The sequence below is a fragment of the Rana temporaria genome, chromosome 1, assembly GCF_905171775.1.
Source record: "Rana temporaria chromosome 1, aRanTem1.1, whole genome shotgun sequence".
Taxonomy (NCBI): domain Eukaryota; kingdom Metazoa; phylum Chordata; class Amphibia; order Anura; family Ranidae; genus Rana; species Rana temporaria.
In genome coordinates, this window is record NC_053489.1 from 129,817,506 (window position 1) to 129,843,208 (window position 25,703).

At 42.3% G+C, this 25,703-nt stretch overlaps 1 protein-coding gene across 1 annotated transcript in view; it reads right to left on the reverse strand.

Annotated features, from left to right (window-relative positions):
- Positions 1 to 391: 391 nt before the first annotated feature.
- Positions 392 to 25,703, reverse strand: part of SLCO4C1 (solute carrier organic anion transporter family member 4C1) — a 97,464-nt gene continuing 72,152 nt past the window's right edge. The window contains exons 9-13 of the mRNA XM_040342838.1: positions 22,432 to 22,588; positions 17,022 to 17,221; positions 11,906 to 11,970; positions 10,485 to 10,622; positions 392 to 895 (exon numbers count right to left, since the gene is read on the reverse strand). Coding sequence (XP_040198772.1) covers positions 771 to 895; positions 10,485 to 10,622; positions 11,906 to 11,970; positions 17,022 to 17,221; positions 22,432 to 22,588 — 685 coding nt within the window. The 3' untranslated portion in view covers positions 392 to 770. The remainder of the gene's footprint in view (positions 896 to 10,484; positions 10,623 to 11,905; positions 11,971 to 17,021; positions 17,222 to 22,431; positions 22,589 to 25,703) is intronic.

Consider the following 25,703-nt stretch of genomic DNA (forward strand, 5'->3'; position numbering starts at 1 on the left):
TCATTGGAGGCTTATGGTGTCTGTCGAAAGTTATAAAAAGATTTGACGAAGCAGCAAAACTGTACGATGCCGCAATCATACATTTCCGGTCAAATGCTCGGCCCATAGGCTATAGAAGAATTCGAATGTTGGTTGACTAGTAATAATAATTTATAAATATAATTATTACTAGTGTCATACAACATTAGAATTCTTCTATAGCTTGTAGGCAGAACATTCGACCGGGAATGTACAATCGCGGCGTTGTACAGTTTAGCTGCTCCGTCGAATCTTCTTAGAACATTCGACAAACACAATAAGCTTTCAATGACAGATTCAACCATAAATAATTCGGATTTTTGGACGAATGCATTTTTTAACGAAACAAAATAAATAAAAACGAATTTCGGGAGTAACTAAATAAATGTATTTTTCGGACGAAAACGAAATGCTGAAACAAAATATTTCAGTGTGCACATGTCTAGTTTACAGTCCTAATCTATATCAGTAATTTGTCCATAAAAGTCAATAGGCAAAGGTTAATATAACCTTTCAAAAAAAAATCTTCTAAAGAAGATATAAAAGAAATTCTACATATTAACCCCTTTTCATTCAGATGCAGCAATATTTCACAGGGAATGCACGTGTTAATCACAAAATTTACTTGGCTAAGCTTTTGTTTGTGGAAGAGCTACGTCACATCTTTGTTTTTTTATGTTATAAACATACTGAATGATCTACACCAGTATGGAATGTTCACATTTTCCTATAGGAGATTGTGTGGCATTCCCTCATAAAGAGTCTGAAGAGATGACTTTGCCGTTGTTTTGTGACGAGTCTTGTGGGCTTGGTGGAGGTTTATATATAAAATGAGCAAGGAAAAGGAATATAATTGTGATGACTTTGCTTGCTGCACCTGCAAGGAAGGAAAAACATTATTTTATTATTATGGCGATATGGAGCTGGTGTTCTAATCAACATTATGATTATATTTCATTAAACATTTGTGAGTATGCTGTTATATCAGCTTTCCTGAATCAGGGCTGCCCAAAGGGGTTGAAAAGGTGCCCCTCAAAATGCACCTGTGCCCAGACAATGTAGGCAAGTATGACATGTTTGTTATTTAAAAAAAAAAAAAAAATTTAAGCTTTACAACCGCTTTAAAATAAGACACCCTTGACTTCTTTTGCTGATTTTAATGTGAAGTTCATTCTCAAAAATATCCAAAGAACACAGCAAAGACTCTAGAGTCGGGTTTTGGTTAGTTAATAACAGATTAAGAACACTTGTTGTATTGTACACATTAGAAGGCTAGTAGTCTACCAAGATTTTTTCTCATATAAAAACATATTTCTTCACAATGATTGGGGCTTGTTCTAAAGTAATTTTAGTATTTGTTTAGAATAATTAATTATTGTAGTGTGCATATTCTGGACATGGTAGGAAGCTTTGGAAAACTGATCTCATACCAGCTTAAAGTGGAGGTTCACCCGGAAATGACAATTTTTAACCTTAGATTCATGCTCATTTTGTCTAGGGGAATCGGCTAGTTTTTTTAAAATCGAAAGCTGTACTTCCCGTTTTAGAGAGCGATCTTCTCCGCCGCTTCCGGGTATGGGCTGCGGGACTGGGCGTTCCTATTTTGATTGACAGTCTTCTGACAGGCTTCCCACGGTCGCATCCATCGCGTCACGATTTTACTCGTGACGCGATGGATGCGACCGTCGGAAGACTGTCGGAAGACTGTCAATCAAAATAGGAACGCCCAGTCCCGAAGACCATACCCGGAAGTGGCGGAGAAGATCGCTCTCTAAAACGGTAAGTACAGCTTCGATTTTAAAAAAACTAGCCGATTCCCCCAGACAAAATGAGCATCAATCTAAGGTTAAAAAATTTTTTTAGGATGAACTCCCGCTTTAATTGCAACACCAATATCCTTTGGAAGAGCCAGTGGTGTGGTATCACTGAGGCCTCTACTCTTATCCCTTAGATAAGCAACCAGTGACACCAATGATATGTTGATATCTGTAAATGAGGATTTCTTCACACTGACCACCAATGTAAGGGGGCACTACACTGACTCCTCTCACCTCTCAGGTAAGTAACCACTGAAAGACTTTTTAGCTGTCTGTAATGGGGGAATTCTTCCCAATGACCACCAGAAAAAAAGTGTATATCAAGGGTGCTCTGGATATCAGGACCTAGCAAATAAAGTATGTTTTGGAAGGGATAGACATCTTCTTACACTTCAGGCCACACTCAGAGAGACAAGCGATCTCTAATGATAAACAGAAAAACAAACAAAGGCGCCTCTAAGTGTAGAAAAAAAAACTTTTTAACATCCCAAAAAGGATTAAAAAACACTTACAAGATAGAGGAGCATGTAGTAAGTGTATCCAGGTGATGTTCCGATAGCAGGAAGGTCCCAGTATGTAATACTTCCAGTAGGATCCAGAAAACAACAGCCATCATTAGCGGAAGTGGGACGAAAACCAGCATGGAACACAAACAGGAAGTGTGTCACCTTTCTGATGACACACTTCCTGTTTGTGTTCCATACAGGTTTTCGTCCCACTTCCGCTGAAGTAATTTCCGGGCTCCATACTCCACACTGACCCAGACAGCGTTATTGTGTTTCCAGAGCCTGCAGCGTACCGGCTGTTGTTTTCTGGATCCTACTGGAAGTATTACATACTGGGACCTTCCTGCTATCGGAACATCACCTGGATACACTTACTACATGCTCCTGTTCATCCCCTATCTTGTTAATGTGTTTTAATCCTTTTGGGGATATTAAAAAGTTTTTATTCCTGCATTTAGAGGTGCCTTTGTTTGTTTTTCTGTTCCCAATGACCACACATGTACTATGAAACTATGTACAAGGTAAGCTTACCATTGACCATCAATGTAAGAAAGCATTCTTCCTGCTGACCACCAATGTAATAGAGTAACGCTAACCACCAGTGTAAGGAACGCTTACCCTGGTCACCAATATAAAGGCCCCTCTAATCTAAATGAACAATGTAACAGGGAAATATGTTCTCTAGTTATAACTGTACAGGGCATTTCATCCACTGAACACAAATGCATGAGGATCCTTCTCCCACTGGCCATCAATATGGAGCCCCCCCCCCCCTTACTGACCAGCGGTGTAAGGGCCTATTCCCCACTGACCACCAATTTAGGGACTGTATTATTATTTTTCATTTCATGATAATTAATGAAACACATTTTCATATAGAGCGTGTTTAGGTGTCAGGTATGCTGAGTATAACACACTTATCTGCAATTTACTGAGCACTCGTGTGCAGTTAAGTTGCAAATATAATACATTTTGTCATTGGCTTTCCAAATTCTAAAATTATTTTAGGTAAAAAAAAGGTTGCATTACACTGAAGATAAAAGTTTTCGGAAAATAGCACTTTGAAGTTTTGTATCTAATTCTGACTTTTTTATGCAAATTGCAATGATCAGCACATAGATTTAAATTCACTAAGATACATTAGCCATTTTACATTATGATTATTTTATTTTAAAAATATTAAAATAACTTAAATTTGAATATCAGGTGTGGATTTTTTTTCTCTTATGTGATATAAATATTTAACTGGTAAAAGCCTTATTTGTCTTGAATCAGCATTTTATATGAATTATTATTTCAGCTGGCATAGATGTTACTAGACCTTGTCACCTGGATTACGCAAAACCCTTGGGGAAATATCATTGAAATAGCCTTCTCTAGCACAGTTCTATTTTCATGTCTTCACTACCTGAGCTCAGTGTCAGAAGATTTTTCTGGAAAGCACTGAAAACTTTTTAGACATAAATATGCGCACATATACGCAAACACATACATATATTCAACCTTTGAAAAGGTGAAGGCAAAAGTGCAGACAGGAAGAGCAGGGAGTGATATTCCCGATCAGCTCATTAGCTGTAATGTCAGGCCCCATACACACCATAGAATCCATCCGCAGATAAATCCCAGCAAATGGGTTTCAGCGGATAGATCCTATGGTGTGTACACGCCAGCGGATCTTTATCCGCAGATATATCTCCCCTGGGATGGATTCCAGCAGATCGGATATTCGCTGACATGCAGAACAAATCCATCTGCTGGAATCCATCCCAACGGATGGATCCGCTGGTCTGTACAGACTCACCGAATCCATCCTTCCGAAGGGATCCCCCGCATGCGTCGCAATGATTCAACGCATGTGTGGAATTCCTTATATGACAGCGGCGCGACACGTCATCGCCAGAGGATTTCGGCGCGGATTTCAATGCGATGGTGAGTACACTCAATCGCATTAAAATCTGCTGAAATCCTCGAGAGGATTTATCCGCGGAAACGGTCCGCTGGACCGTATCCGCGGATAAATACTCCCGTGTGTATGGGGCCTAAGATATATCTAAAGTGGAATGATGTTGAGGTTTCTAACATCATAATAAACCATTTATACCTGTTTCTATTTGTTGCAGCGAAACAGGTTATATCAGTTACAGTTAAAGAGAAACAAATGGAAGTTTTGATGTGATTTATAACAAAACAGCTGACTTGCCAAGTCTATGTAGAAAGTAAATAATTGTTTTGTGGCTCCCGGCTAATAATGAGCTGGCAGTTAAAGCAATCCTAAAGCTTTTCTTTTAATGATAAACTTGTCATACTTACCTGCTCTGTGTAGTGGTTTTTCACAGAGCAGCCCCAATCCTCCTCTTCTGGGGTCCCTTGCCGGCACTCCTGTCTTTTCTTCTTTGGCGAGTGCCCACCTTAGGAAGTCAGTTCCTATGGGAGCACTCATGTGGGCTGGATCCTGAGCTGCACTGCCTGCGTCCATAGACACAGACAGCGCTGCTTGACCCCGACCCCTCCTCCCTCATCACATGATTAGATTGAAAGCAGCAGCAGCCAATGTCCTGTGAGGAGAGAAAGAGCGCAAAAAAACACAGCTTCCAGGCACCACTCTTGATGGAGGTAAGAATAAGGAGGAGGTGGGGGACCCGAACACAGAAGGTCTTTTTTACCTTATGATGGGGAAATTGCCTATTACATATTTCCTTATTAACAATGTGGCTCACTAATGCATTAAAGTTTTCAAATCTTAGTCAAGTTCTCAGCTTGACCAAGGTCTCAGGCACTACTCTGGATGGAGATAAGAATAAGGAGGAGGTGGGTGATCCAAAAGACAGAAGGTCTTTTTTACCTTATAATGGGAAATTGCATATTACATATTTCATTATTAATAATGTGGCTCACTAATTCATTAAAGCCTCCAAATCTTGGTCAAGGAGTCATATAAGGTCATATGTATTGCTTTACCTTACTGACGTAAAGCCTGAGAAAAGCAGGATGACAGAGCCCACTATCCCCATTAAAGGTGATATCACTGTCCAAACAACTTTGATTGGTCAATTACTAACATAATAGCCTGTATCTACCACTGCCCAAACTGAAATAAGTTAGTCTCATCCAGAACTGCCATTAGGTATGCGTCTGTCTGATTACCTGGCCATGCTGTATGAAAAGCAGGGGGGACTCCATGGTGGAAACAGCATATTTAGTTAAGCATTTATTGTTATATTTTCTTTATCTTTCTCTCTCATTACTTAAAAAAATACTTTTAAAGGATAAGTCCAGCCTGAGCTTTTTAGGCTGGGCTTCTCCTAAGGCCCCGTACACACGGTCGGTTTGGTCCGATGAGAATGAACCGAATTTAATTTTCATCAGACCAAACCGACCGTGTGTATAGGCTATCGGTCTGTTTTCCTTCGGTCCGAAATTTTAAAGCATGCTTCAAAACCGAACCGAAGGACCGCTGCCCCATCGGACCAAACCGATGGTTAGTACAGAAAAGCATCGGTTCAAAACCCGCGCATGCTCAGAATCAAGTCGACGCATGCGGAAGCATTGAACTTCGTTTTATTCAGCACCTCGTGTGTTTTACGTCACCGCGTTCTGACCCGATCGGATTTTGAACTGATGGTATGTACACACATCAGGCCGTACGGCCACTTCAGAGGTGAACCGATGAAAACGGTCCGTCGGACCATTCTCATCGGTTTTGTCCGACCGTGTGTACGGGGCCTAAGGGTCACAGGAGTGCAATTAGTTTTGCACTCCTGTGACTGTTTTCAACGGAGAACGGTCTGAAGTCTGCCCCCTGCTGACGTCACTGCCATCAGTCGGGGCAGCGGGTCATCCCGACTTCCCAAGTCGGGATCTGCCAGCTGCCCTGATTGATGGCAGTCTCAGCGAGCCGCTCCCCGCCCCTCCACTGCTCAGCGCTCCAATGAGCGTGGAGAGGCAGAGAGGAAAGAGTATGACTGACAGTCAGCCTCTTTCCTCTTGGGGATCTGTGAGAACCGAGCCAGCGGCAATGTTCGGTGGCTCGGTTCTCAGTGCACAGACGACGAGGGACAGATGGAGCATCGGTCTGATGCTCCATCCACCGAGGTAAGTATAAATATGGGAAAAAGTCAAAACCCATACTTCTCCTTTGTGTATTTGTGTGATATCTCTTTGCACATATCGAACACAACCCCAAAAACGTGACAAAACACTGTAATGTAGAGAATACAAGGTATGCATTAGGGCAAAAAAAAAAAAAGCCTTGAGAACCACTTTAAGAAAAACGTGTTCACAATACTACTAGTGGGTGTTGTAAAGTCATTAAAATAATGCATTAAAAAATGTAATTTCCATAGAACATTTAGTCAAAATTGATAGAAGATCTTTTTTGTATATTGCTTGTGTTGTTGATAAATATTTGAAATATCTCATGTTGTACTGAGGTATTCAACATGCTGCACTGAACCACATATCGCATTAACTGCATTAAGGCTTTGATGTGTGGATTTCTAAATGTATTTTTTTATAGAACCATCTCTCTGTTAATTTGTGTCTCAATTGTAAATATATAAAAAAATGAGTGTGCTGTCAAAATAACATTAAGCACTTAAAAGGGATTTCTAGTCACTGCTATTCTTATCTTGATAAAGAAGATCATTGTGTTTTTTTATGATGTACACCGAATGTAAAATAAATCTATATTTTTGTATAGTTATGTTTTAATCCCCTCCTCCAAAGTCTTTTACTATCCGATCCTTGCTGCTGCAAGCTCCTTGGCATTCCTTTTCTTCTTCTGTGTATGTGTGGAGAAAATCCCATTAATTCCTTGGGGGTGGCTGTTTATTGTTGGAATTCATAAAAGACAGCTGTCCATAAGAATGGATGGAATTTTCTCCATGCAAGCAAAGATGGAATGAGAGACTGGCCAGAGAGTTTCCAGTGTGTCCGTATGGCTTCCTGTTGACTGTATAGCATGGATCTTGCAGGTATAAGGACAGATGAGTATAAAACCCCGGGGGGCTGGGGGTGCTAGAAGTTAATTTAAAGGATAACTATACAAAAGAGTAATCATCTTTTAAAGGGGCTTCCAAAAGCAGACTTTTCCTTGACCTCCCTCCATAAATATCTGCTGCCTTGTCCCCATCTAACACACTTCCACTTCACAACTAGAAGTGTTCCACACCTTTCAGCCTCCTGAGACCGACCTGAAATGCTGAAATGAAATTAACATCTGACGTACAGACAGGTGGATGCAGGCCCGTCGCAACAGGACAAGCAAACCAAGCAATTGCTTGGGGCCCCGAGCTAGCAAAGGGCCCCCAAGCTGGCTCGTCTGTCTGCCTGCTGTTATGTTCACAGGCTGCATTGCAGGCGCGCCGCACACGAGTCTGTCCCGGCCTTCGGTAAGATCACAGCACTGCCCCCACGTCTCATCTTATGTGAATAAGACAGGCAGGGGGTGCCCCCTGCCTGTCTTATTCACCCAAGAGGAGAGCCTCGGCCGCTCTGGACAAAGCACCGGACTGTTTAAGTTAAGAAGTGGGTGATTGGCTGCTACACAGCGGGGCGGTCCCAGCAATCAATCACTCACTTTTAACATAAAAAGTCCCGCCCGTTGTCCAGGGCTGCCGTGCTTCTCATCGATTCGTGTGTGAATAAGGCAATGCTCTGTGGGGAGGGGGAGTGCTCTGCTGTTATGGGGACAGGAGTCTACTATCGAGGGGGGTCTGTGGGGGGGGTCAGTCTATGATGGGGGCACCAGTGTGATGGGGGGTCAGTCTGTGATGGGGCACCAGTTTGTGATGGGGGATCAGTCTGTGATGGGGGCACCAGTCTGTGATGGGGCACCAGTCTGTGATGGGGCACCAGTCTGTGATGGGGGGGTCAGTCTGTGATGGGGGCACCAGTCTGTGATGGGGCACCAGTCTGTGATGGGGGCACCAGTCTGTGATGGGGGCACCAGTCTGTGATGGGGCACCAGTCTGTGATGGGGCACCAGTCTGTGATGGGGGCACCAGTCTGTGATAGGGGATCAGTCTTTGAGTGTGGGTGAACTTAAACTGTATCGCTATGCTGTGGTTCCTCTAGGCTTTGTGTGCGTGCACGGGAGGGGGGGGGGTTGGGGGGCCTCTATGTCTATTTTGCTTGGGGCCCCCAAATTCCTTCAAACGGCCCTGGGTGGATGATTTGAATAAAAATAAGTCCTCAGCATTTTCAGAAAAAGTCCTTAAAGTGGATGTAAACTCAATTTTTTTTTTATGTCACAATGTAGAGAATAAGATCTGCCCAGTCTTGCCACACATAGTTAATCCAGCTCTGAGCAATCCACTTTTATTGTTCAGTGAAAATTAACAGACTTCCAGATAAAAACCTGTCTAAATAAAAAGTCCTTTCTGTCCCCTTGCTTCGAGTGACAGGGTTTTTACATATCTCGTGCACTAGCTTGGACACATGCACATTCCTGGATGTTTATCATAATATGGGGGTGATCCACAGTTCATTGTGAGAGGTAATGTATGTCACTCGAAGCAAGGGGACGGAAAGGACTTTTTATTTAGACAGGTTTTCATCTGGAAGTCTGTTAATTTTCACTGAACAATAAAAGAGGATTGCTCAGAGCTGGATTAACTCTGTGTGGCAAGACTGGGCACTGATGATAGGAAATCTTATTCTCTACATCAAAAAAAAAATGGGGTTTACATCCACTTTAAGTCCAGAATAATAGCATTGAATATTAAAAATATATATATTTAATTTATAGGCAGCAGCCATCCCAAGAGTGTGTCAGAGGAAACGCTAATAAATGACAGAAAAGGAAGTGATTTGCCTTACATCGTGTGAGTGTTTTTAACCTTATGGAATAAATACTTATGTTTTAGTACTACACTTAGGTACATCCATCCCCCCTATCCCTTTCTGTCAGACCTGAAATGCTGCCTACAATCGAATACAAATCACAGTCCCCAACACGGTCGTTTTTTGTGATGAAATAAAAAGACGTTTTTAAAAACGTCATTTAAAATGATCGTGTGTGGGCTTCACATCGTTTTTTGTCTTCTAAAAAACGACCAAAAAAAAATTCGAACATTCTTCAATTTTTTTTGTCGTTTTTCAAAATGTCGTTTTTTGTGTCATAAAAAATTATCGTGTGTGGGCTAAAACGACGTTTTAAATGACGTTTTAAACCCGCGCGTGCTCAGAAGCAAGTTATGGGATGGGAGCTTGAATGGAACAGAGTGCCGTCGTACGTGTTGTACGTAACCGCGCTTTGCTAGAGCATTTTGAAAAACCGATGGTGTGTGGGCAACGTCGTTTTTTAAATCGAAGTTTGAAAAACGTCGTTTTTTTTCATGATAAAAAACAACGTTTTTTTCCAAGACAAAAAACGACCGTGTGTACGCGGCATGAGACATGTTCCTCAAGATGACCCCTGTTCTTCTTATAGGATATTAGGGACATACTACATAAATTATTTTTCTCTTATAATCTATATCAGCAGAGGGCAACTGGAGGCCTGGTAAGCAAGGCACAGATATTGTCGCGGTTACCGCAAGTCATGTCATTTATATGTGTTGCATGTATTATTTTTTAATCAGCGGTGTTGCATTTAATTTTCCTTTAATGTCATAATTATGAAATCAACAATATATTCAAAAGAGAGCTTTGCTAAATACAGTGAAAGGTGTTCCCAAAATCAGCCTATTTCTTTATGGCCTAATTAGCTAATGCTATATAAAATGTGGTGGTGTTGCAAGCCATTTTGTGGTGTCTTCTGGAAGGCCTGAGACCACTGTCAACAAAGGACCAGAGCACCAATAGCTCTAATGGACTGTTACAGCACAGGGGGGGGGGGGTGAAAGAGAAGGAAATCATGTATATCAATATCAATATCATATATCAATGCTATGCTATAAACCCAGAAACATTTCATTCTAGGTGTGACCAGGATGTACTGCTTGTCTTTTTGGAAGAAAGGTAAGAAGTTTGTGCCATGCTGCATAACTTAGTGGATGGCAGGTATGGCCCTGATCGTAGAGATGCAGCAGACTTCAAAATAGAACATAACAGTTCATGCAATGTAATGTTTATACATGCTTATATTGTTACATTTGCATTTGCAATTAAATATTGCTTATGTAAAAAAGAAATTACTTACTGATGCCAACGAGTTTATATGATATATTTGAATTATTATAGATCCAGCAGGCTCCTTTTACTTCACATTCATTCAAGTTCCAGAGAATGCAGCTACTGTCTATAACAACTCCAAATAATATTGGTCCAGGTATAGAACCTCAAAACAGAAACAAACTTAAATTATTATACAAAACAAACTGAACAATATTATTATACATGATGCAAATATCATTAAAAAAAAATCTACAAATTGTATCAATAAAATGTTAGAAATTAAAAACAAAACTCTCAATGAAAGTGTCTGACATTAGGCAAAAAAAAAAAATATATTATTAATATTTTACTCAAAATTCAGTTTACCATGCAACAGCAAATCCATCCAAGGACAATGATTTAATTAGCTACTCTGTGGAGTCTATTCATGCATTTTTTCACACAAAATTTTCACACAAATTTCACACATTTTTCAAATTGAATCACATCTTGAGTGAACACATTTATAAACAGACCCCCATTGTGTTTATGTCAGATCTAATTCAGTTAAACTTTGCAAGCCTCTTAGTTTGCATGTGGGGCGCCGGACTTATGCCTTTTTATTAGGTATGTCTTTTTTTTTTCCCAAGCACATTATTAGAGCCCAAGACTCTAATCAGCTTGAAAAAGGTTGTGCTCGGGGCGCAGAACCCTCCCACTTGTGATACTAGCAACCAATATTCGCTATCGGTTTCTGGCTTCTCCTCCCATGGCAATCAGAACAGGAGACGGATATAAAGAAGACCGGGTTAGCCAGGAGGAAAAGCCAGGGAAGCCGTGGTGCCATGACTGCTGGAATGGTGAGTGCGGACCTGGGGGGGTTTGTTTAGCACCAGCCACCACTGGCTGTCAGAGGTCAGTTCCTGAACCCTGAAATGCAATAAGCTGTATTTTGCTGATTTAGATTCAGGCCAAATAATACCCTTTAATGTGATAGGATAAAGTGGTTCACTTTCACCTCAATGCAGTTCAGCTGGGGTGTAAGAAGGGGGTTTAATGGAAGCTATTACTTCTCTATTAAGGGAAGTGTCCCATTGTTTGTCTCACATCAACTTTGACCCACTTGCCAGAGGACAAAGATACATGCAACAATGAAAACGAAAACTAGTTAGTCAGTATTTTTTTATTTAGTTTTAATCAGATCTATGAGATTGAATCTCCTTTCCAAACTCATTATTGAGGCACCTTCCACATCTCTTGCTACTATGCATTTTGAAAACCTAAGCATATTGAGAGTTGAAGATAGGGGATAGCAAAGTCTCTGTGTTGAGATCTGGAGGGGTGAACCTGTCACTTCGATTACTAAAGTTTAATGAATGTCAACTATTACATTATGGGGTTTTGTCTAAAATGAAGAATAACGAATTCAAAGTTATACTGTATTATTGTAAATAAGGTGACATTTACCCAATAATCTAATTAATGACCATTGTACCCCAAGAGCGAATGATCTTTGCTTGTCTGGTACACACCTGAAAAAAGAAAGATGATGCCAGTTTATATTTAGGAAGTACATTTAATGCACAAAGTCCAATATGTCCCACTCCATAAACCACAAAATATTGTAAACTTTTTACAGTCATTCTAATTAAAAACTCTTATGCCGCGTACACACAGTCAGAATTTCCGACAACAAATGTTCGATGTGAGCTTGTTGTCGGAAAATCCGACCTTGTGTATGCTCCATCGGACATTTGCGGTTGGAGTTTCCGACAACAAATGTTTGAGAGCTGGTTCTCAATTTTTCCGACAAAATTCAAGTTGCTATTCCATCCGGTTTGCGTTTAGTTGGACCATCATTTATTTTTCAACAGGACAATGACCCCAAACACACCTCCAGGCTGTGTAAGGGCTATTTGACCAAGAAGGAGAGTGATGGGGTGCTGCGCCAGGTGACTACCTCTTGAAGCTCATCAAGAGAATGCCAAGAGTGTGCAAAGCAGTAATCAAAGCAAAAGGTGGCTACTTTGAAGAACCTAGAATATGAAATATATTTTCAGTTGTTTCACACTTTTTTGTTATGTATAATTCCACATGTGTTAATTCATAGTTTTGATGCCTTCAGTGTGAATCTACAATTTTCATAGTCATGAAAATAAAGAAAACTCTTTGAATGAGAAGGTGTGTCCAAACTTTTGGTCTGTACTGTGTATATATATATATATATATATATATATATATATATATATATATATATATATATATATATATATATATATATATTAGTGCTGTCAATTAAACGCGCTATTAACGGCGTTAACGCAAACCCACGTTAACGCCGTCAATTTTTTTATCGCGCGATTAATGAGGCGGCGTTCGGGGGTTATACCGGGATGATGCCTGCAGCCGCAGGCATCATCCCGGTACCGTTGTTTAGAGCGGGCGTTTGGCTATCCAAACATAACAACCGATGCGGCTAAAAGCCGCTCGGTTGTTATGCCGGAGGAGCGGGAGGGGACATCCCCCCCCTCCCGCCGCCTTTCGCCGCTCTGACCGGGCCTCCCGTCCCACCGGGAGACCCGATCCTCCATCCGGCGCCTTCTGTGTCCAGGCGGCGGAGACTGACACTAAGCCGTAAGCGGCTTTGATTCAGTCTCCGCATTGAAACCACGGAAGCGACGTCATGACGTCACTTCCGGGTTTCTCGGCTGCCAATGGCGCCGGATTTAAAAAAGTACACAGTATTCAGAATCGCCGTTTTCGGCGATCTGAATACTTTGAAGTGCAAAGGAGGGCTCGGAGGTCTTTTAGACCCCCGATCCCTCCATAAAGAGTACCTGTCACCACCTATTGCTGTCACAAGGGATGTTTACATTCCTTGTGACAGCAATAAAAGTGATCAAAATGTAAAAAAATTAAAAAAACACAATTTAATATTATAAAAAAATTAAAAATAAATAAGAACAAAAAACAATTTTTTGGCGCGATTAATCGTGAATTAACTATGACATTAATGCGATTAATCGCGATTAAAAATTTTAATCGCTTGACAGCACTAATATATATATATATATATATATATATATATATATATATATATATATATATATATATATATACACACATATACACACACATATACACTGCTCCAAAAAATGAAAGGAACACTTTTGAATCAGAACTCCTGGGATATTGATCTGGTCAGTTAAGAAGCAGAGGGGGAGGGGTGTATACAGAGAGGGAGGGGTGTATACAGAGGGGGTTGTTAATCAGTTTCAGCTGCTTTGCTGTTAATTGAAATTAACAACAGGTGCACTAGATGGGCAACAATGAGACAACCTCCAAAAACAGGAATGTTTTTTCAGGTGGAGGTGTCTGACATTTTTTTCCCTACTCATCTTTTCTGACTGTTTTTCACTAGTTTTGCATTTGGCTAGGGTCAGTGTCACTACTGGTAGGACAAGGCGATACTTGGACCCTATAAAGGTTGCACAGGCAGTCCAACTCCTCCAGGATGGCACATCAATATGTGTCATTGCCAGAAAGTTTGCCGTGTCTCCCAGCACAGTCTCAAGAGCATGGAGGAGATTTCAGAGACAGGCAGTTACTGAAGGAGGGCTGGAAAGAGCCGTAGAAGGTCCTTAACCCTTCAGCAGGACCGGTATCTGCTCCTTTGTGCAAGGAGGAACAGGATGAGCACTGCCAGAGCCCTACAAAATGACCTCCAGCAGGCCACTGGTGTGAATGTCTCTGACCAAACAATCAGAAACAGACTTCATGGGGGTGGCCTGAGGGCCCGACGCCCTCTAGTGTGCTCTGTGCTCACTGTCGGACACTGTGTAGCTCGATTGGTATTTTTAATTGAACACCAGAATTGGCAGGTCCGCCACTGGTGCCCCATGCTTTTCACAGATGAGAGCATATTCACCCTGAGCATATGTGACAGACATAAAAGGGTCTCTAGAAGCCGCAGAGAACTTAATGCTGCCTGTAACATCGTTCCGCATGACCGGTTTGGTGGTGGGTCAGTGATGGTCTGGGGAGGCATATCCATGGAGGGACGCACAGACCTCTACAGGCTACACAATGGCACCCTGACTGCCATTAGGTATCGGGATGAAATCCTTGGACCCATTTTCAGACCCTACACTGGTACAGTGGGTCCTGGGTTCCTCGTGGTGCACGACAATGCCTGGCCTTATGTGGCGACAGCATGCAGCCAGTTCCTGGAGGATGAAGAAATTGATACCATTGAATGGCCCCCAAGCTCACTTGACCTAAATCCAAAAGAACACCTCTGGGACATTATGTTTCGGTCCATCCGGTGCCGCCAGGTTGCTCCTCAGTCTGTTCAGGAGCTCAGTGATGCTCTGGTCCAGACCTGGGAGGAAATTACCAAGAGGCACCATCCATCGTCTCATTAGAAGCATGCCCTGATGTTGTCAGGCATGCATACAAGCACTTGGAGGCCATACAAACTACTGAGGACCATTTTGAGTTGTTGCAATGAAATTTCAGCAAAATGGACTAGCTTGCTGAATAATTTTTTCACTTTGATTTTCAGGGGTGTTTTTAAATTCAGCCCTCTGTAGGTGGATACTTTTCATTTCCATCAAATGATGTGCCATCCTTGTATTCCTAACACATTACCCAGTCCATATCAGTATAGATATCCAGCATGAGATTTTTGCCCGTTGAGATCTGATATGTTTTCAAAGTGTTTCTTTATTTTATTTTTTTGAGCAGTGTATATATATATATATATATATATATATATATATATATATATATATATATATATACACACACACATACACAAACATTTAATTATTAAATGTATTTTTACATACAGCTGACATAAAAGTCTCTTTCTTGATATCAGTAATTAGTTGCAAAGGATCACCTAGACTGGCAGAAGGAGGGGCAGCCCTGAAATGCAAACCAGATCTATTGCACTGCAAAATTTGTTTTCCATCTAACATTCTGTGAGAGAAGGCAAAAGCAATGTGATATAAGAAATGTACTGTTGCTCCTTTCCTGCCGAGTCACAGACCATGGCAGATTCTAGACCAGGTTTTTTATGTTGAACTCTAGTCTAATAAGCAGAGAATTCAAAGGAAATGCAGAACTAGGCTGTGCTGCTGAGCAAAACTGTTGACACAGGTTTATGAATCCTTTGGCAGATGGTACACTTCACATATATGCATTTCTATAATGTATTTAGTGGCTTGCCTGCCGTTTAGCTTTTGCCAGAAGACAAACCCTTGCTAAAATGTTGTAAAATTAGAACCCTTAACAACACATTTCGGGATATAACAGTTTACTTTATTATGACAAACCAATATGTGATTAGTTGGTATATGTTTCTGCATACTCCTGGCCTTAAAGAGCAACTCCACTTTTGTTAAAAAAAAACACATTCCCTTTTGGGTGATTTATGTACATCGCAAGGATTTTAACAAATCGTTTCAGATTCTTGCCTTGTGTTATTCTGAAGATATAGTTGTTTGTTTGTCTGTTTGCATGTGTACAGTAAATCTGTTTGAGAATGGTTTCTATAATTATCAATCAGCTGCTGCACCTGAAGGGCTCTAATGAGGAAATTGGCAAGGCCTGCAGATGAGATTTCATTTTGGGAGCATTTTTGTTGCAGGGGATGCCAAAAATCTGACTTATCTTATTGCAGACTTCTGGGAAAATCAGTAAGCCACCCTTTTTTGAAGCCATTTAGAGCCTCATGCCGCGTACACATGACCGTTTTTATTGTCATGGAAAAAACAATGTTTTTCTCAACGCGATTCTAGTCGAGCGTGCCTTGCATACCCACGATCATGAGCAAAAAAAATGCTTGAGCAAAGCATGGTGACGTACAACGCGTACAACGGCACAATAAAGGGGAAGTTCCATTCGATTGGCGACACCCTTTGGGTTGATTATGCAAATTTCCCTTCTCATAACCTGTTTCTGAGCATGCACGTTTTTTCCCCGTCGTTAAAGCCTACACACGACTGTTTTTCATGACGTGAAAAACTACGAGAAAAAATAGAGCAGGTTCTAAATTTTTAATGCCCATTTTTCACATCGAGAAAAATGCTCTGGAGCCCACGCACGGTCATTTTTAATGACCAATTTAAAAAACTGAATTTTTCTCATCATGAAAAACGGTCGTGTGTACACGGGATCAGGCTCTAATCATGTGCTTCAAAAAGAAAAAAAAAGAAATGGAAACCATGCGCCCGGTGCCCTGCATGTAGATTAAGGGCCGGTTGCATGGATTAGGCCATGTATTGCATTAAAAAAGGAAAGGAAATGCCAATTTTCTTTCTACTTCATCACATTCACATCAATTTTTGGGGCAAAGTTTCCTTTCTGCCTTATATCTCTCTTATTTTTAGATGCCATTGTAACAATATAATCAATCTTATTCACTTAACCTGTCAGAGGTCATAAAGTTATGGGTGATCAGTGTGTATATAATTAATAATTCCTGGAAGCCTGTCTTATTCTACCAAGCTTCCATAAAGTGCTGTACTATGCACGTGTGCATTTGTGTGGCTGACAAGAATGCATATCTCATGCTTACCTCAGAATGGCAATTGTTGTTGGTGTTGCAGTCATGAAAGTAGAAACAACCACAAAGAAAAAGAAAACCATAAATATTATCAGGTTTTTACAAGTGGAGTCACATTTTCCAGGAATGGCTTCAAAGGCATTCAAATGTAATGACGTTCGCTTCAATGTTTTCTCTAATGGGTCTCCCACACAGGAACAATTGGTGAAAATCTGAAAGAGAAACAATTTCACAGAAATAGAAATAGAAAGTAGAGGAACTCCTGCACCGCCACACCAAAATAAGATATAAGAAGGCGCATTTGGTAAAAACGTATAAAGTCACCGATAGGTACATGAATGTGCCTGTCTGCACTGAGGGAGGAACACTGGACTCTTTTTCTACAGTGCCCTCATCCCTGTCCTCCATCCCTAGTCTCACTGACAGGCTCATGGTGGAGGAGTTTTGTACTTGGGTGGGTGATGCTTGATGAGGCTAGTTCCCCATCAGGTCCACTTTAATTTTGATTGACAGTGCAGTTAACAGATCCATAGCTGCTAATCAGTCAAGTAGAAGCTTTCAAATTCACCCACTGTGGTATGCTGCCAATCAGAATTAAAACGGGCCAGATGGGGAGCTAGTCTCTCAGTTTACCATCAGTCTCTGCCCACTCAGTGACAAGTAATTTCCCAAGTATGGGCATTTGGGTAATCACATCACCTGTATTCCCTTTTACATTTTGCAATGTACATTTTAAAATGTCACATTCCTGGCACAGGCATGGCGCCCTCTGAGCAGTGGTGCACCTCTGTACAGCAGCTTAGAGTTGGTATTAATTACTTTGAATCTGAAAACTGGTGGTCATTCTTGAAGGTTCCTAAAGTGGCAGTAGTAAGAACTACCCGAATTAGCTGTATGTGTCAGTAACTGCCTGAATAGGTGCAGGGAGTTCTTAAGGGAACTACGGCTGTAAAAGTGCCCTTCAATTCCCTCTATTGAGATTACAGTACGTGACTAAATAGGAGCCCATAGATGTCCAAAGAATATGGCAGCGGAGTTAGGATATTACTAAAGCTTTGTAACAACGACAAATTTGTTCTATAGCCAATGTGTTAAAAGAATAGTTCCGCTTTAACTTTGGTTGTTAGGCAAAACACTGCTATTTTGTTTATGACAAACTTTTAGTTAATGAACCATTCAATATTACTATTAATGGTATTGTAAAGGTTTGTTTTTTTATTTCCTAAATAGGTTCCTTTAAGCTAGTGCATTGTTGGTTCACTTACCTTTTCCTTCGATTTCCCATCTAAGTGTTTTTTTTCTTTGTGTGAATTTCTCACTTCCTGTTTCTCCTCAGTAAGCTTTCCACCATCATCCGAGTCGTTCTGGCTGGGGGTTAGTCAGTCAGAACAGCTTAGACCCCTTTCACACTGGGGCGTTTTTCAGGCACTTTGGCATTAAAAAAATGTAAAGTGCCTGAAAGAAGCCTCATCTGCAATCCCAATGTGAAAGCCTGAGTGCTTTCAGAGCCCTTTCACGCTGCCAGTGCCCAAAAAACGCTGGTAAAGTGCCGCTAAGACCCCTTTCACACTGGGCGTTTTTCAGGCGCTTTGGCGTTAAAAAAAGCTCCCTAAATGGGAAGGGGTTTTAGGAAAGGTGTATTCCATGCTCCTAAAGCGCTGCAAAGAAGCTGCTTGCAGGACTTTTTTTTGATGCCCTGCCAGCGCAGCACTCTGGCTTTCATATTGGGATTGCAGATGCAGCTTCTTCAGGCGCTTTACAGGCTTTTTTTAACACTAAGACCCCTTTCACACTGGGGTGTTTTTCAGGTGCTTTAAGCCGCGTACACACGATCAGTCCATCCGATGAGAACGGTCTGAAGGACCGTTGTCATCAGTTAACCGATGAATCTGACTGATGGTCCGTCGCGCCAACACAACATCGGTTAAATAACCGATCGTGTTAGAACGCGGTGACATAAAACACAACGACATGCTGAAAAAAGTTCAATGCTTCCAAGCATGTGTCGACTTGATTCTGAGCATGCGTGGATTTTTAACTGATGGTTGTGCCTACTAACGATCGGTTTTGACCTATCGGTTAGGAATCCATCAGTTAAATTTAAAGCAAGTTGTTGTTTTTTTAACCGATGGATAAATAACCTATGGGGCCCACACACGATCGGTTTTGACTGATGAAAACGGTCCATCAGACCGTTGTCCTCTGTTTAACCTATCGTGTGTACGAGGCCTTAGTGTGAAAGCACTCGGGCTTTCACATTGGGATTGCAGATGCAGCTTCTTTCAGGTGCTTTACAGGCGCTTTACAGGCGCATTTTTTAATGCTAAAGCGCCTGAAAAACGCCCCAGTGTGAAAGGGGTCTTGCTGAGGAGGAACAGGAAGTGAGAAATTCAGACAAAGAAAACAAAAAAAATAAATTAAAAGAGAAATCGAAGGAAAAGGTAAGTGAACCAAAAATAAAAAACAAACCTTTACAACCCCTTTAAAAATAAGGAGAACGACGCTCATATTTTTGTCTAATATCGCTTGAAATTTCTGGGGTAGAATCCTGGTAGTGTTTGTCTCTACTCCCATTCCTGGCATTACAAAAACATGTGAATGTCATCCTTCCCTGTTTGGTAATGTGATATAAATCAGAATCCAGTGACAAGTGGCCTTGCGGAGGCAAATAGGGTGCAGCACATCAGTGAGATGTAGAGATAATGTCACAAGAAGTTGATATATCCATTTTTCGGGGGCCTAACCATTTAAACAATTTACCTGCATGAATGAACTTGCAGCACTTGCCATCAAATGTGACCAGATATACACTGAATGTTGTAGCAAACCCCATATGCTGGACGATTTTTTTAATGGGTCCTCAATGGTCAGGGGCCCACAAGGAGTCTTGCTTAGGGTGACCACATTCCCAAACGGACATTCAGGGACCCCCTTCCCAAAAATCAGCTTGTGCTGTAATGAATCACAGCACAGCTGGGGCAGCGGATGCGCGCTCTACCCAGAAGAACTGATCATGCCCCCAAAAAAGGCAGCACTTGTCCTGACTGGCCATGACCCATTTTACCTTGTTCCACCTCTGGCTCTACACTGCCCTGCTGTGATTAGACACAAGATGTGGGATTTATGATTTCTCCAATCACAAGCAGGGGGCAGGGATTGTGCCTCTCCAGACATTCCCGACCAGGACAAGTACTGTCAGTGAGTAAAGTGGCGATGTGGTGGCCTTTTTTGGGTGCAACAGATAGAGGGGAGGGGGGTGGCTGTGTCGGCTTCATTCTGGGACACTGTATTGTCCTTGAATGAAGGTGCCCGGGACCTGGGACGGACCTGCAAAATGCGGGACTGTCCCGGGCAATCTGGGACACGTGGTCACCCTAGTCTTGCTATAAGTAAAAGCTAAATTGACAAAGAGGTCAGTAAATTTACACTTCTGCCCATTTGTGCACCACAAAATAATGTTACCCCTGTTTTAAAGAGATTAGAACTATGATCATGAATGTGATTACTGTTCAAATAATAAAAATGACAGTATAAGGCCACAAACACTCACACATTTAATCCCCATATTTACAGCTGGGGCCTTAAAGTATAACTAAAGGCAATACTTTTTTTTATAGTTTTGGAAAGAGTAGAGAGATTAGAACCCCTGTCAGTTTTTATTGCTGTCCCTGCACCCATTAGGGGAGATCCACTCTCTCCATTTGCTCTTTTTACCATTATCATTGAAAGTGAAAAGTAAAAGATAATCCCAAATTTTGTGTTGTCCCCGGAAAAGTAATAGAGGGGAAATCTTCAAATGGGGACACTAGTTTTGCTTTCTTTGGGGGTCCCCAAGGAAATTCCTTACATTTTCTCTCACTTTCTGTTTGGCTATAGGACAGGAAGTGAAGGGAAATCTCCTCAATGGGACACATGGGTTATAACCCTCCTTTGCTCTATCCAAAATGAAAAAATACATTTTGAGTTCTACTTTAAGTCCATTTATTTCTACAACGTATTAATGCTAATGCTGTATGGTATCCATAACATGCACTTCATGATGTCCTGAAGGATATCACTCAGTCTGGACTCCACACATTGGGCCAGATTCACAGAGGAGATACGACGGCGTATCTCCTGAAACACCGTCGTATCTCCTGTCGTATCTATGCGGCTGATTCATAGAATCAGTTCCGCATAGATAGCCCTAAGATCCGACAGGTGTAATTGACTTACACCGTCGGATCTTAGGATGCAATACTTTGGCCGCCGCTGGGGGGAGTTTGCGTCGTATTCCAGCGTCGGGTATGCAAATTAGCAGTTACGGCGATCCACAAAGGTTTTTCCCGTCGTTATGTCGGCGCAAGTCTTTTTTTCCCGTCGCAAAGTTAGGTGTGCTTTAACATGGTGTAAAATTACTCCACCATGTTAAAGTATGCCCGTCGTTCCCCCGTCGCTTTTGAATTTTTTTTTTCCCGGCGTAAGTACGTTACGCACGTCGCGATTCACAAACCCGTCGGGCCGCCGTAAGTTTGCACAAAGCACGTCGGGAAAATTGCGAACGGAGCATGCGCAGAACGTCTGGCGCAAGAGCGCGCCTAATTTAAATGGTACCCGCCCCATTTGAATTGGGCGGGCTTGCGCCGGACGACTTTACGTTACACCGCCGCAAGTTTCCAGGTAAGTGCTTTGAGGATCAGGCACTTACACTGAAAACTTGCGGTGGTGTAACGTAAATGGGTTACGTTACACGGCTGCAAATTTTCGTGAATCTGGCCCATTGTTCCCTTGTCTATATAGTCACTTCCTATTACATCCACACTGGCGTCGGCTGACTTAGAACCGACCCAATGAAACACAGTGGGGGTGTTATTCAAGCTTTAATTGCTATGTTAGGTGTTAGCTGTTCTGTATGTCAGCATGATAGAGCGAAAGAGACTTACTTTAGCTGCTTCACATGGAAAGATAAGTAAATACTTCTTAAAACAGTATACTGCAATAATTTTTAGCTTATTGTGAGTTATTCATTACGGAATATGCTTATTTTGAAAACTTTATTTTCCTTTAATACCTTCTTTAGAAAGCTGTACAGGATCATCACAGATACTACGAGTTCAAATGTTCTTGGGTACCCCAATAAAGTCACCTGCAGTTATAGCTCTCAAAGAAGGCACCCCTGGCATTGCTTTTGGGATGCATGCTGCCTAGGCTTCCTCAAGCTTGGCTAACTGAGATAAGCAGTGAGCATAAACATCTGAAGTGATACAGGGATTATCTTCCCTATCATTTTCCAACCCAACTAAAGATGCTGCAGCCTCCCTCCTAATCTTGCCTGAAGCGAATTTCCTTTTAAACTCTTCAAGACCCTTTATAAAAAACACCTTTTTCATTGAAATGGAACACTTGATTTTTTTTTTAGTAAAAAAAAAAAAAAAAGGATCACCTTAGTTCCATCGCTAGATACTTCAGTGGATAAACATCCAGCATAACAAGATGAAAAGTACTGGACTCCATCAGCAGCACAAACTGGGTCATAAAAGGAACGGGCGCAAGAGCAGTTACTATTACACGAGGACAACAATTCATCCATTTTATCAGTCCTACAGTTACAAATAATGGAAAAAAGTAGAAGAAATATTTATAGACAAACAACAACAACATATTTTTTTTTACATTACTTTATGTGATTGGAAATGATCACCTTATAAAACAACCCATTCTGTATAAAATAGAAATGAAGGGCAAAACATTTGTGTATAGATATAAAAAAACAATAAAAATACCTTTCTTCCCTTCTTTATAAGTAATCACGTTCCCTTTGTTCTAAACTGCATAAGAGCTGGGGGAGGAGAAGCAGCAGCACACTGAGCTTCCCAGTGAATGGCTGTGCAGCTTGGGCATCAAGTCTGATCATTGGAGGAGAGCACGCTGAGTTCCCAGCATAGCTAGAAAACTAACCATGTTGTGCTCTCTTGCTTAGTGTGGTCAGTGTTTAATTGAAAAGCAGATGAACTGGCAGGAACACAAGGGGGTAAAAATCGCTTTAACCACTTGCCGCCCGCCACATGCAGATATACGTCTGCAGCATGGCACGGTAGGCAAAAGGGTGCACCTGTACGTCCCCTTTAAGAAGCAGTTGTTGTGGGCGCGCACGCCCACCCCGATCTTCGTGAGCACGCCCGCGGGTCCCGCGGACACCCGCGATCATCTCACGGAGACATAGAACGGGGAGATGTTAGTGTAAACACAACATCTCCCCGTTCTGCCTAGCTGACACTATCATTGATTGTGTTCCCTGTCATCGGGAACACGATCAGTGAGTAAGCCATGCCCCCCTACAGTAAGAATCACTCCTTAGGGAACACTTAACCCCTACAGCACTACCTAGTGGTTAACCTGTGTCATTTTCACAGTAACCAATGCATTTTTATAGTACTGATCGCTGTAAAAATTACAATGGTCTCAAAAATGTGTCAAAAGTGTTCGATGTGTTCGCCATAATGTCGCAGTCACAATAAAAATCGCAGATTGCCGCCATTACTAGTAAAAAAAAAATATTAATAAAAATGCTATAAAACTATCCCCTATTTTGTAGCCACTATAACTTTTGCGCAAACCGATCAATAAATGCTTGAAAATTGTCGCTCTATTTTAGGTTATAACGCAAAAAAAAAAAACGCAGAGGTGATCAAATACCACCAAAAGAAAGCTCTATTTGTGGGAAAAAAAGGACGCCAATTTTGTTTGGGAGCCATGTCACATGACCGCGCAATTGTTAGTTAAAGCGATGCAGTGCCTAATCGCAAAAAGTGGCCTGGTCCTTTAGCTACAAAATGGCCTGGGGCTTAAGTGGTTAAAGTAAGCTGCATTCACATCTGTGCATTGTGGTATGCCATTTCCCAGGTGCCTTTATTTATTCTGTATATTTGTGTTCTGAGTAATTTGCAATGTACAAAAGTCAAGGGAGGACTAGGCAGGGCCGGTGCAAGGATTTCTGCCTACACAAGCGAAGCTCCATTTTGGCGCCCCCCAACGGCCACCCACCTCCCTTGCAAAAATGTTTCTTTCAATAATTTTTTTATATAAAAAAACACACTAATTTGTGCTTTTGTAACCACGCCACACCAGAAATTCTTAGTATAATATACACCATACTACTAAATGTAAAACATACTGGACCCCTTTACATTACACAGCACCATACACCACTGGACCCCTTTACATTACATAGCACCCTGCACCTCTGGACCCCATTACACAGACACCCCCCAACAGTTCAGACCCCCCAACAGTGCAGACCCCCACAGTACAGACATCCCTATAGTGCAGACCCCCTTACAGTGCAGACCCCCACCCGACACAGTACAGACACCCCTACAGTGCAGACCCCCACCCCTATAGTGCAGACCCCCACAGTACAGACCCCCATACCCCACAGTACAGACACCCTTACAGTGCAGACCCCAACCCGACACAGTACAGACACCCCTACAGTGCAGACCCCCACCCCTATAGTGCAGACCCCCACAGTACAGACACCCCTACAGTACAGACCCCCCTATAGTGCAGACTCCCACAGTACAGACACCCCTATAGTGCAGACTCCCACCCCTACAATGCAGACACCCCTACAGTGCAGACTAGAGGTAGACCAATATGGGTTTTTCTCTGGCCTATACCGATATTTCAAAATTGGGGCGGCCGATGGCCGATATTTTAGGCCGATATTTTAGGCCGATATTTTAGGCCGATTTTTGCGACCGATATTTTTTTTTTTTTTTCATTATCTCAGAAAATCTAGGTTGGGGAGGAGGTTATTGTTTAGGGTGGAGAGGTAAAGTGCAGCCTATCAGTGTCCAACAGTGCCACCTCATTAGTGTCCACCAGTTCAGCCTGTCAGTGCAACCTCATCACTGCCTACCAGTTCAGCTCATTAGTGTCCATCAGTTCCACCTCATTACTGCCTACCAGTGCCACCTCATAATTATTAAAAAAGAAAAAGAAAATACAATCTTAGTCATTTTAAGGAGGGGGGTACAGAGAGGTGGTTGTGGAGGAGGGGGGTACAGAGAGGTGGTTGTGGAGGAGGGGGGTACAGAGAGGTGGTTGTGGAGGAGGGGGGTACAGAGAGGGCTGTAAAGCTACTTCTCTGTGCCCCCTCCTCTACCGCCACCTCTCTGTACCCCCTCCTCTACAGCCACCTCTCTGTACCCCCCTCCTCTACAGCCACCTCTCTGTACCCCCCTCCTCTACAGCCACCTCTCTGTACCCCCCTCCTCTACAGCCACCTCTCTGTACCCCCCTCCTCTACAGCCACCTCTCTGTACCCCCCCTCCTCCACAGCCACCTCTCTGTACCCCCCTCCTCCACAGCCACCTCTCTGTACCCCCCCTCCTCCACAGCCACCTCCTGGGATGGATGGTGCTTGGCGTGGGTGGTGATGCGTTGTGGTGATGCGTTGTGGAGAGGGATGGGTGGTACTCGCCTCCTCCACAGCCACCTCTCTCTGTACCCGCCTCCTCCACAGCCATGTGTTGTGGAGAGGGTGGATGGTGCTAGGCGTGGGTGGGGATGCGTTGTGGAGAGGGGTGGGTGGGGATGCATTGTGGAGTGGGATGGATGGTGCTTGGCGTGGGTGGTGATGTGTTGTGGTGATGCGTTGTGGAGAGGGATGGATGATGCTGGGTGTGGGTGGGGATGTGTTGTGGAAAGGGA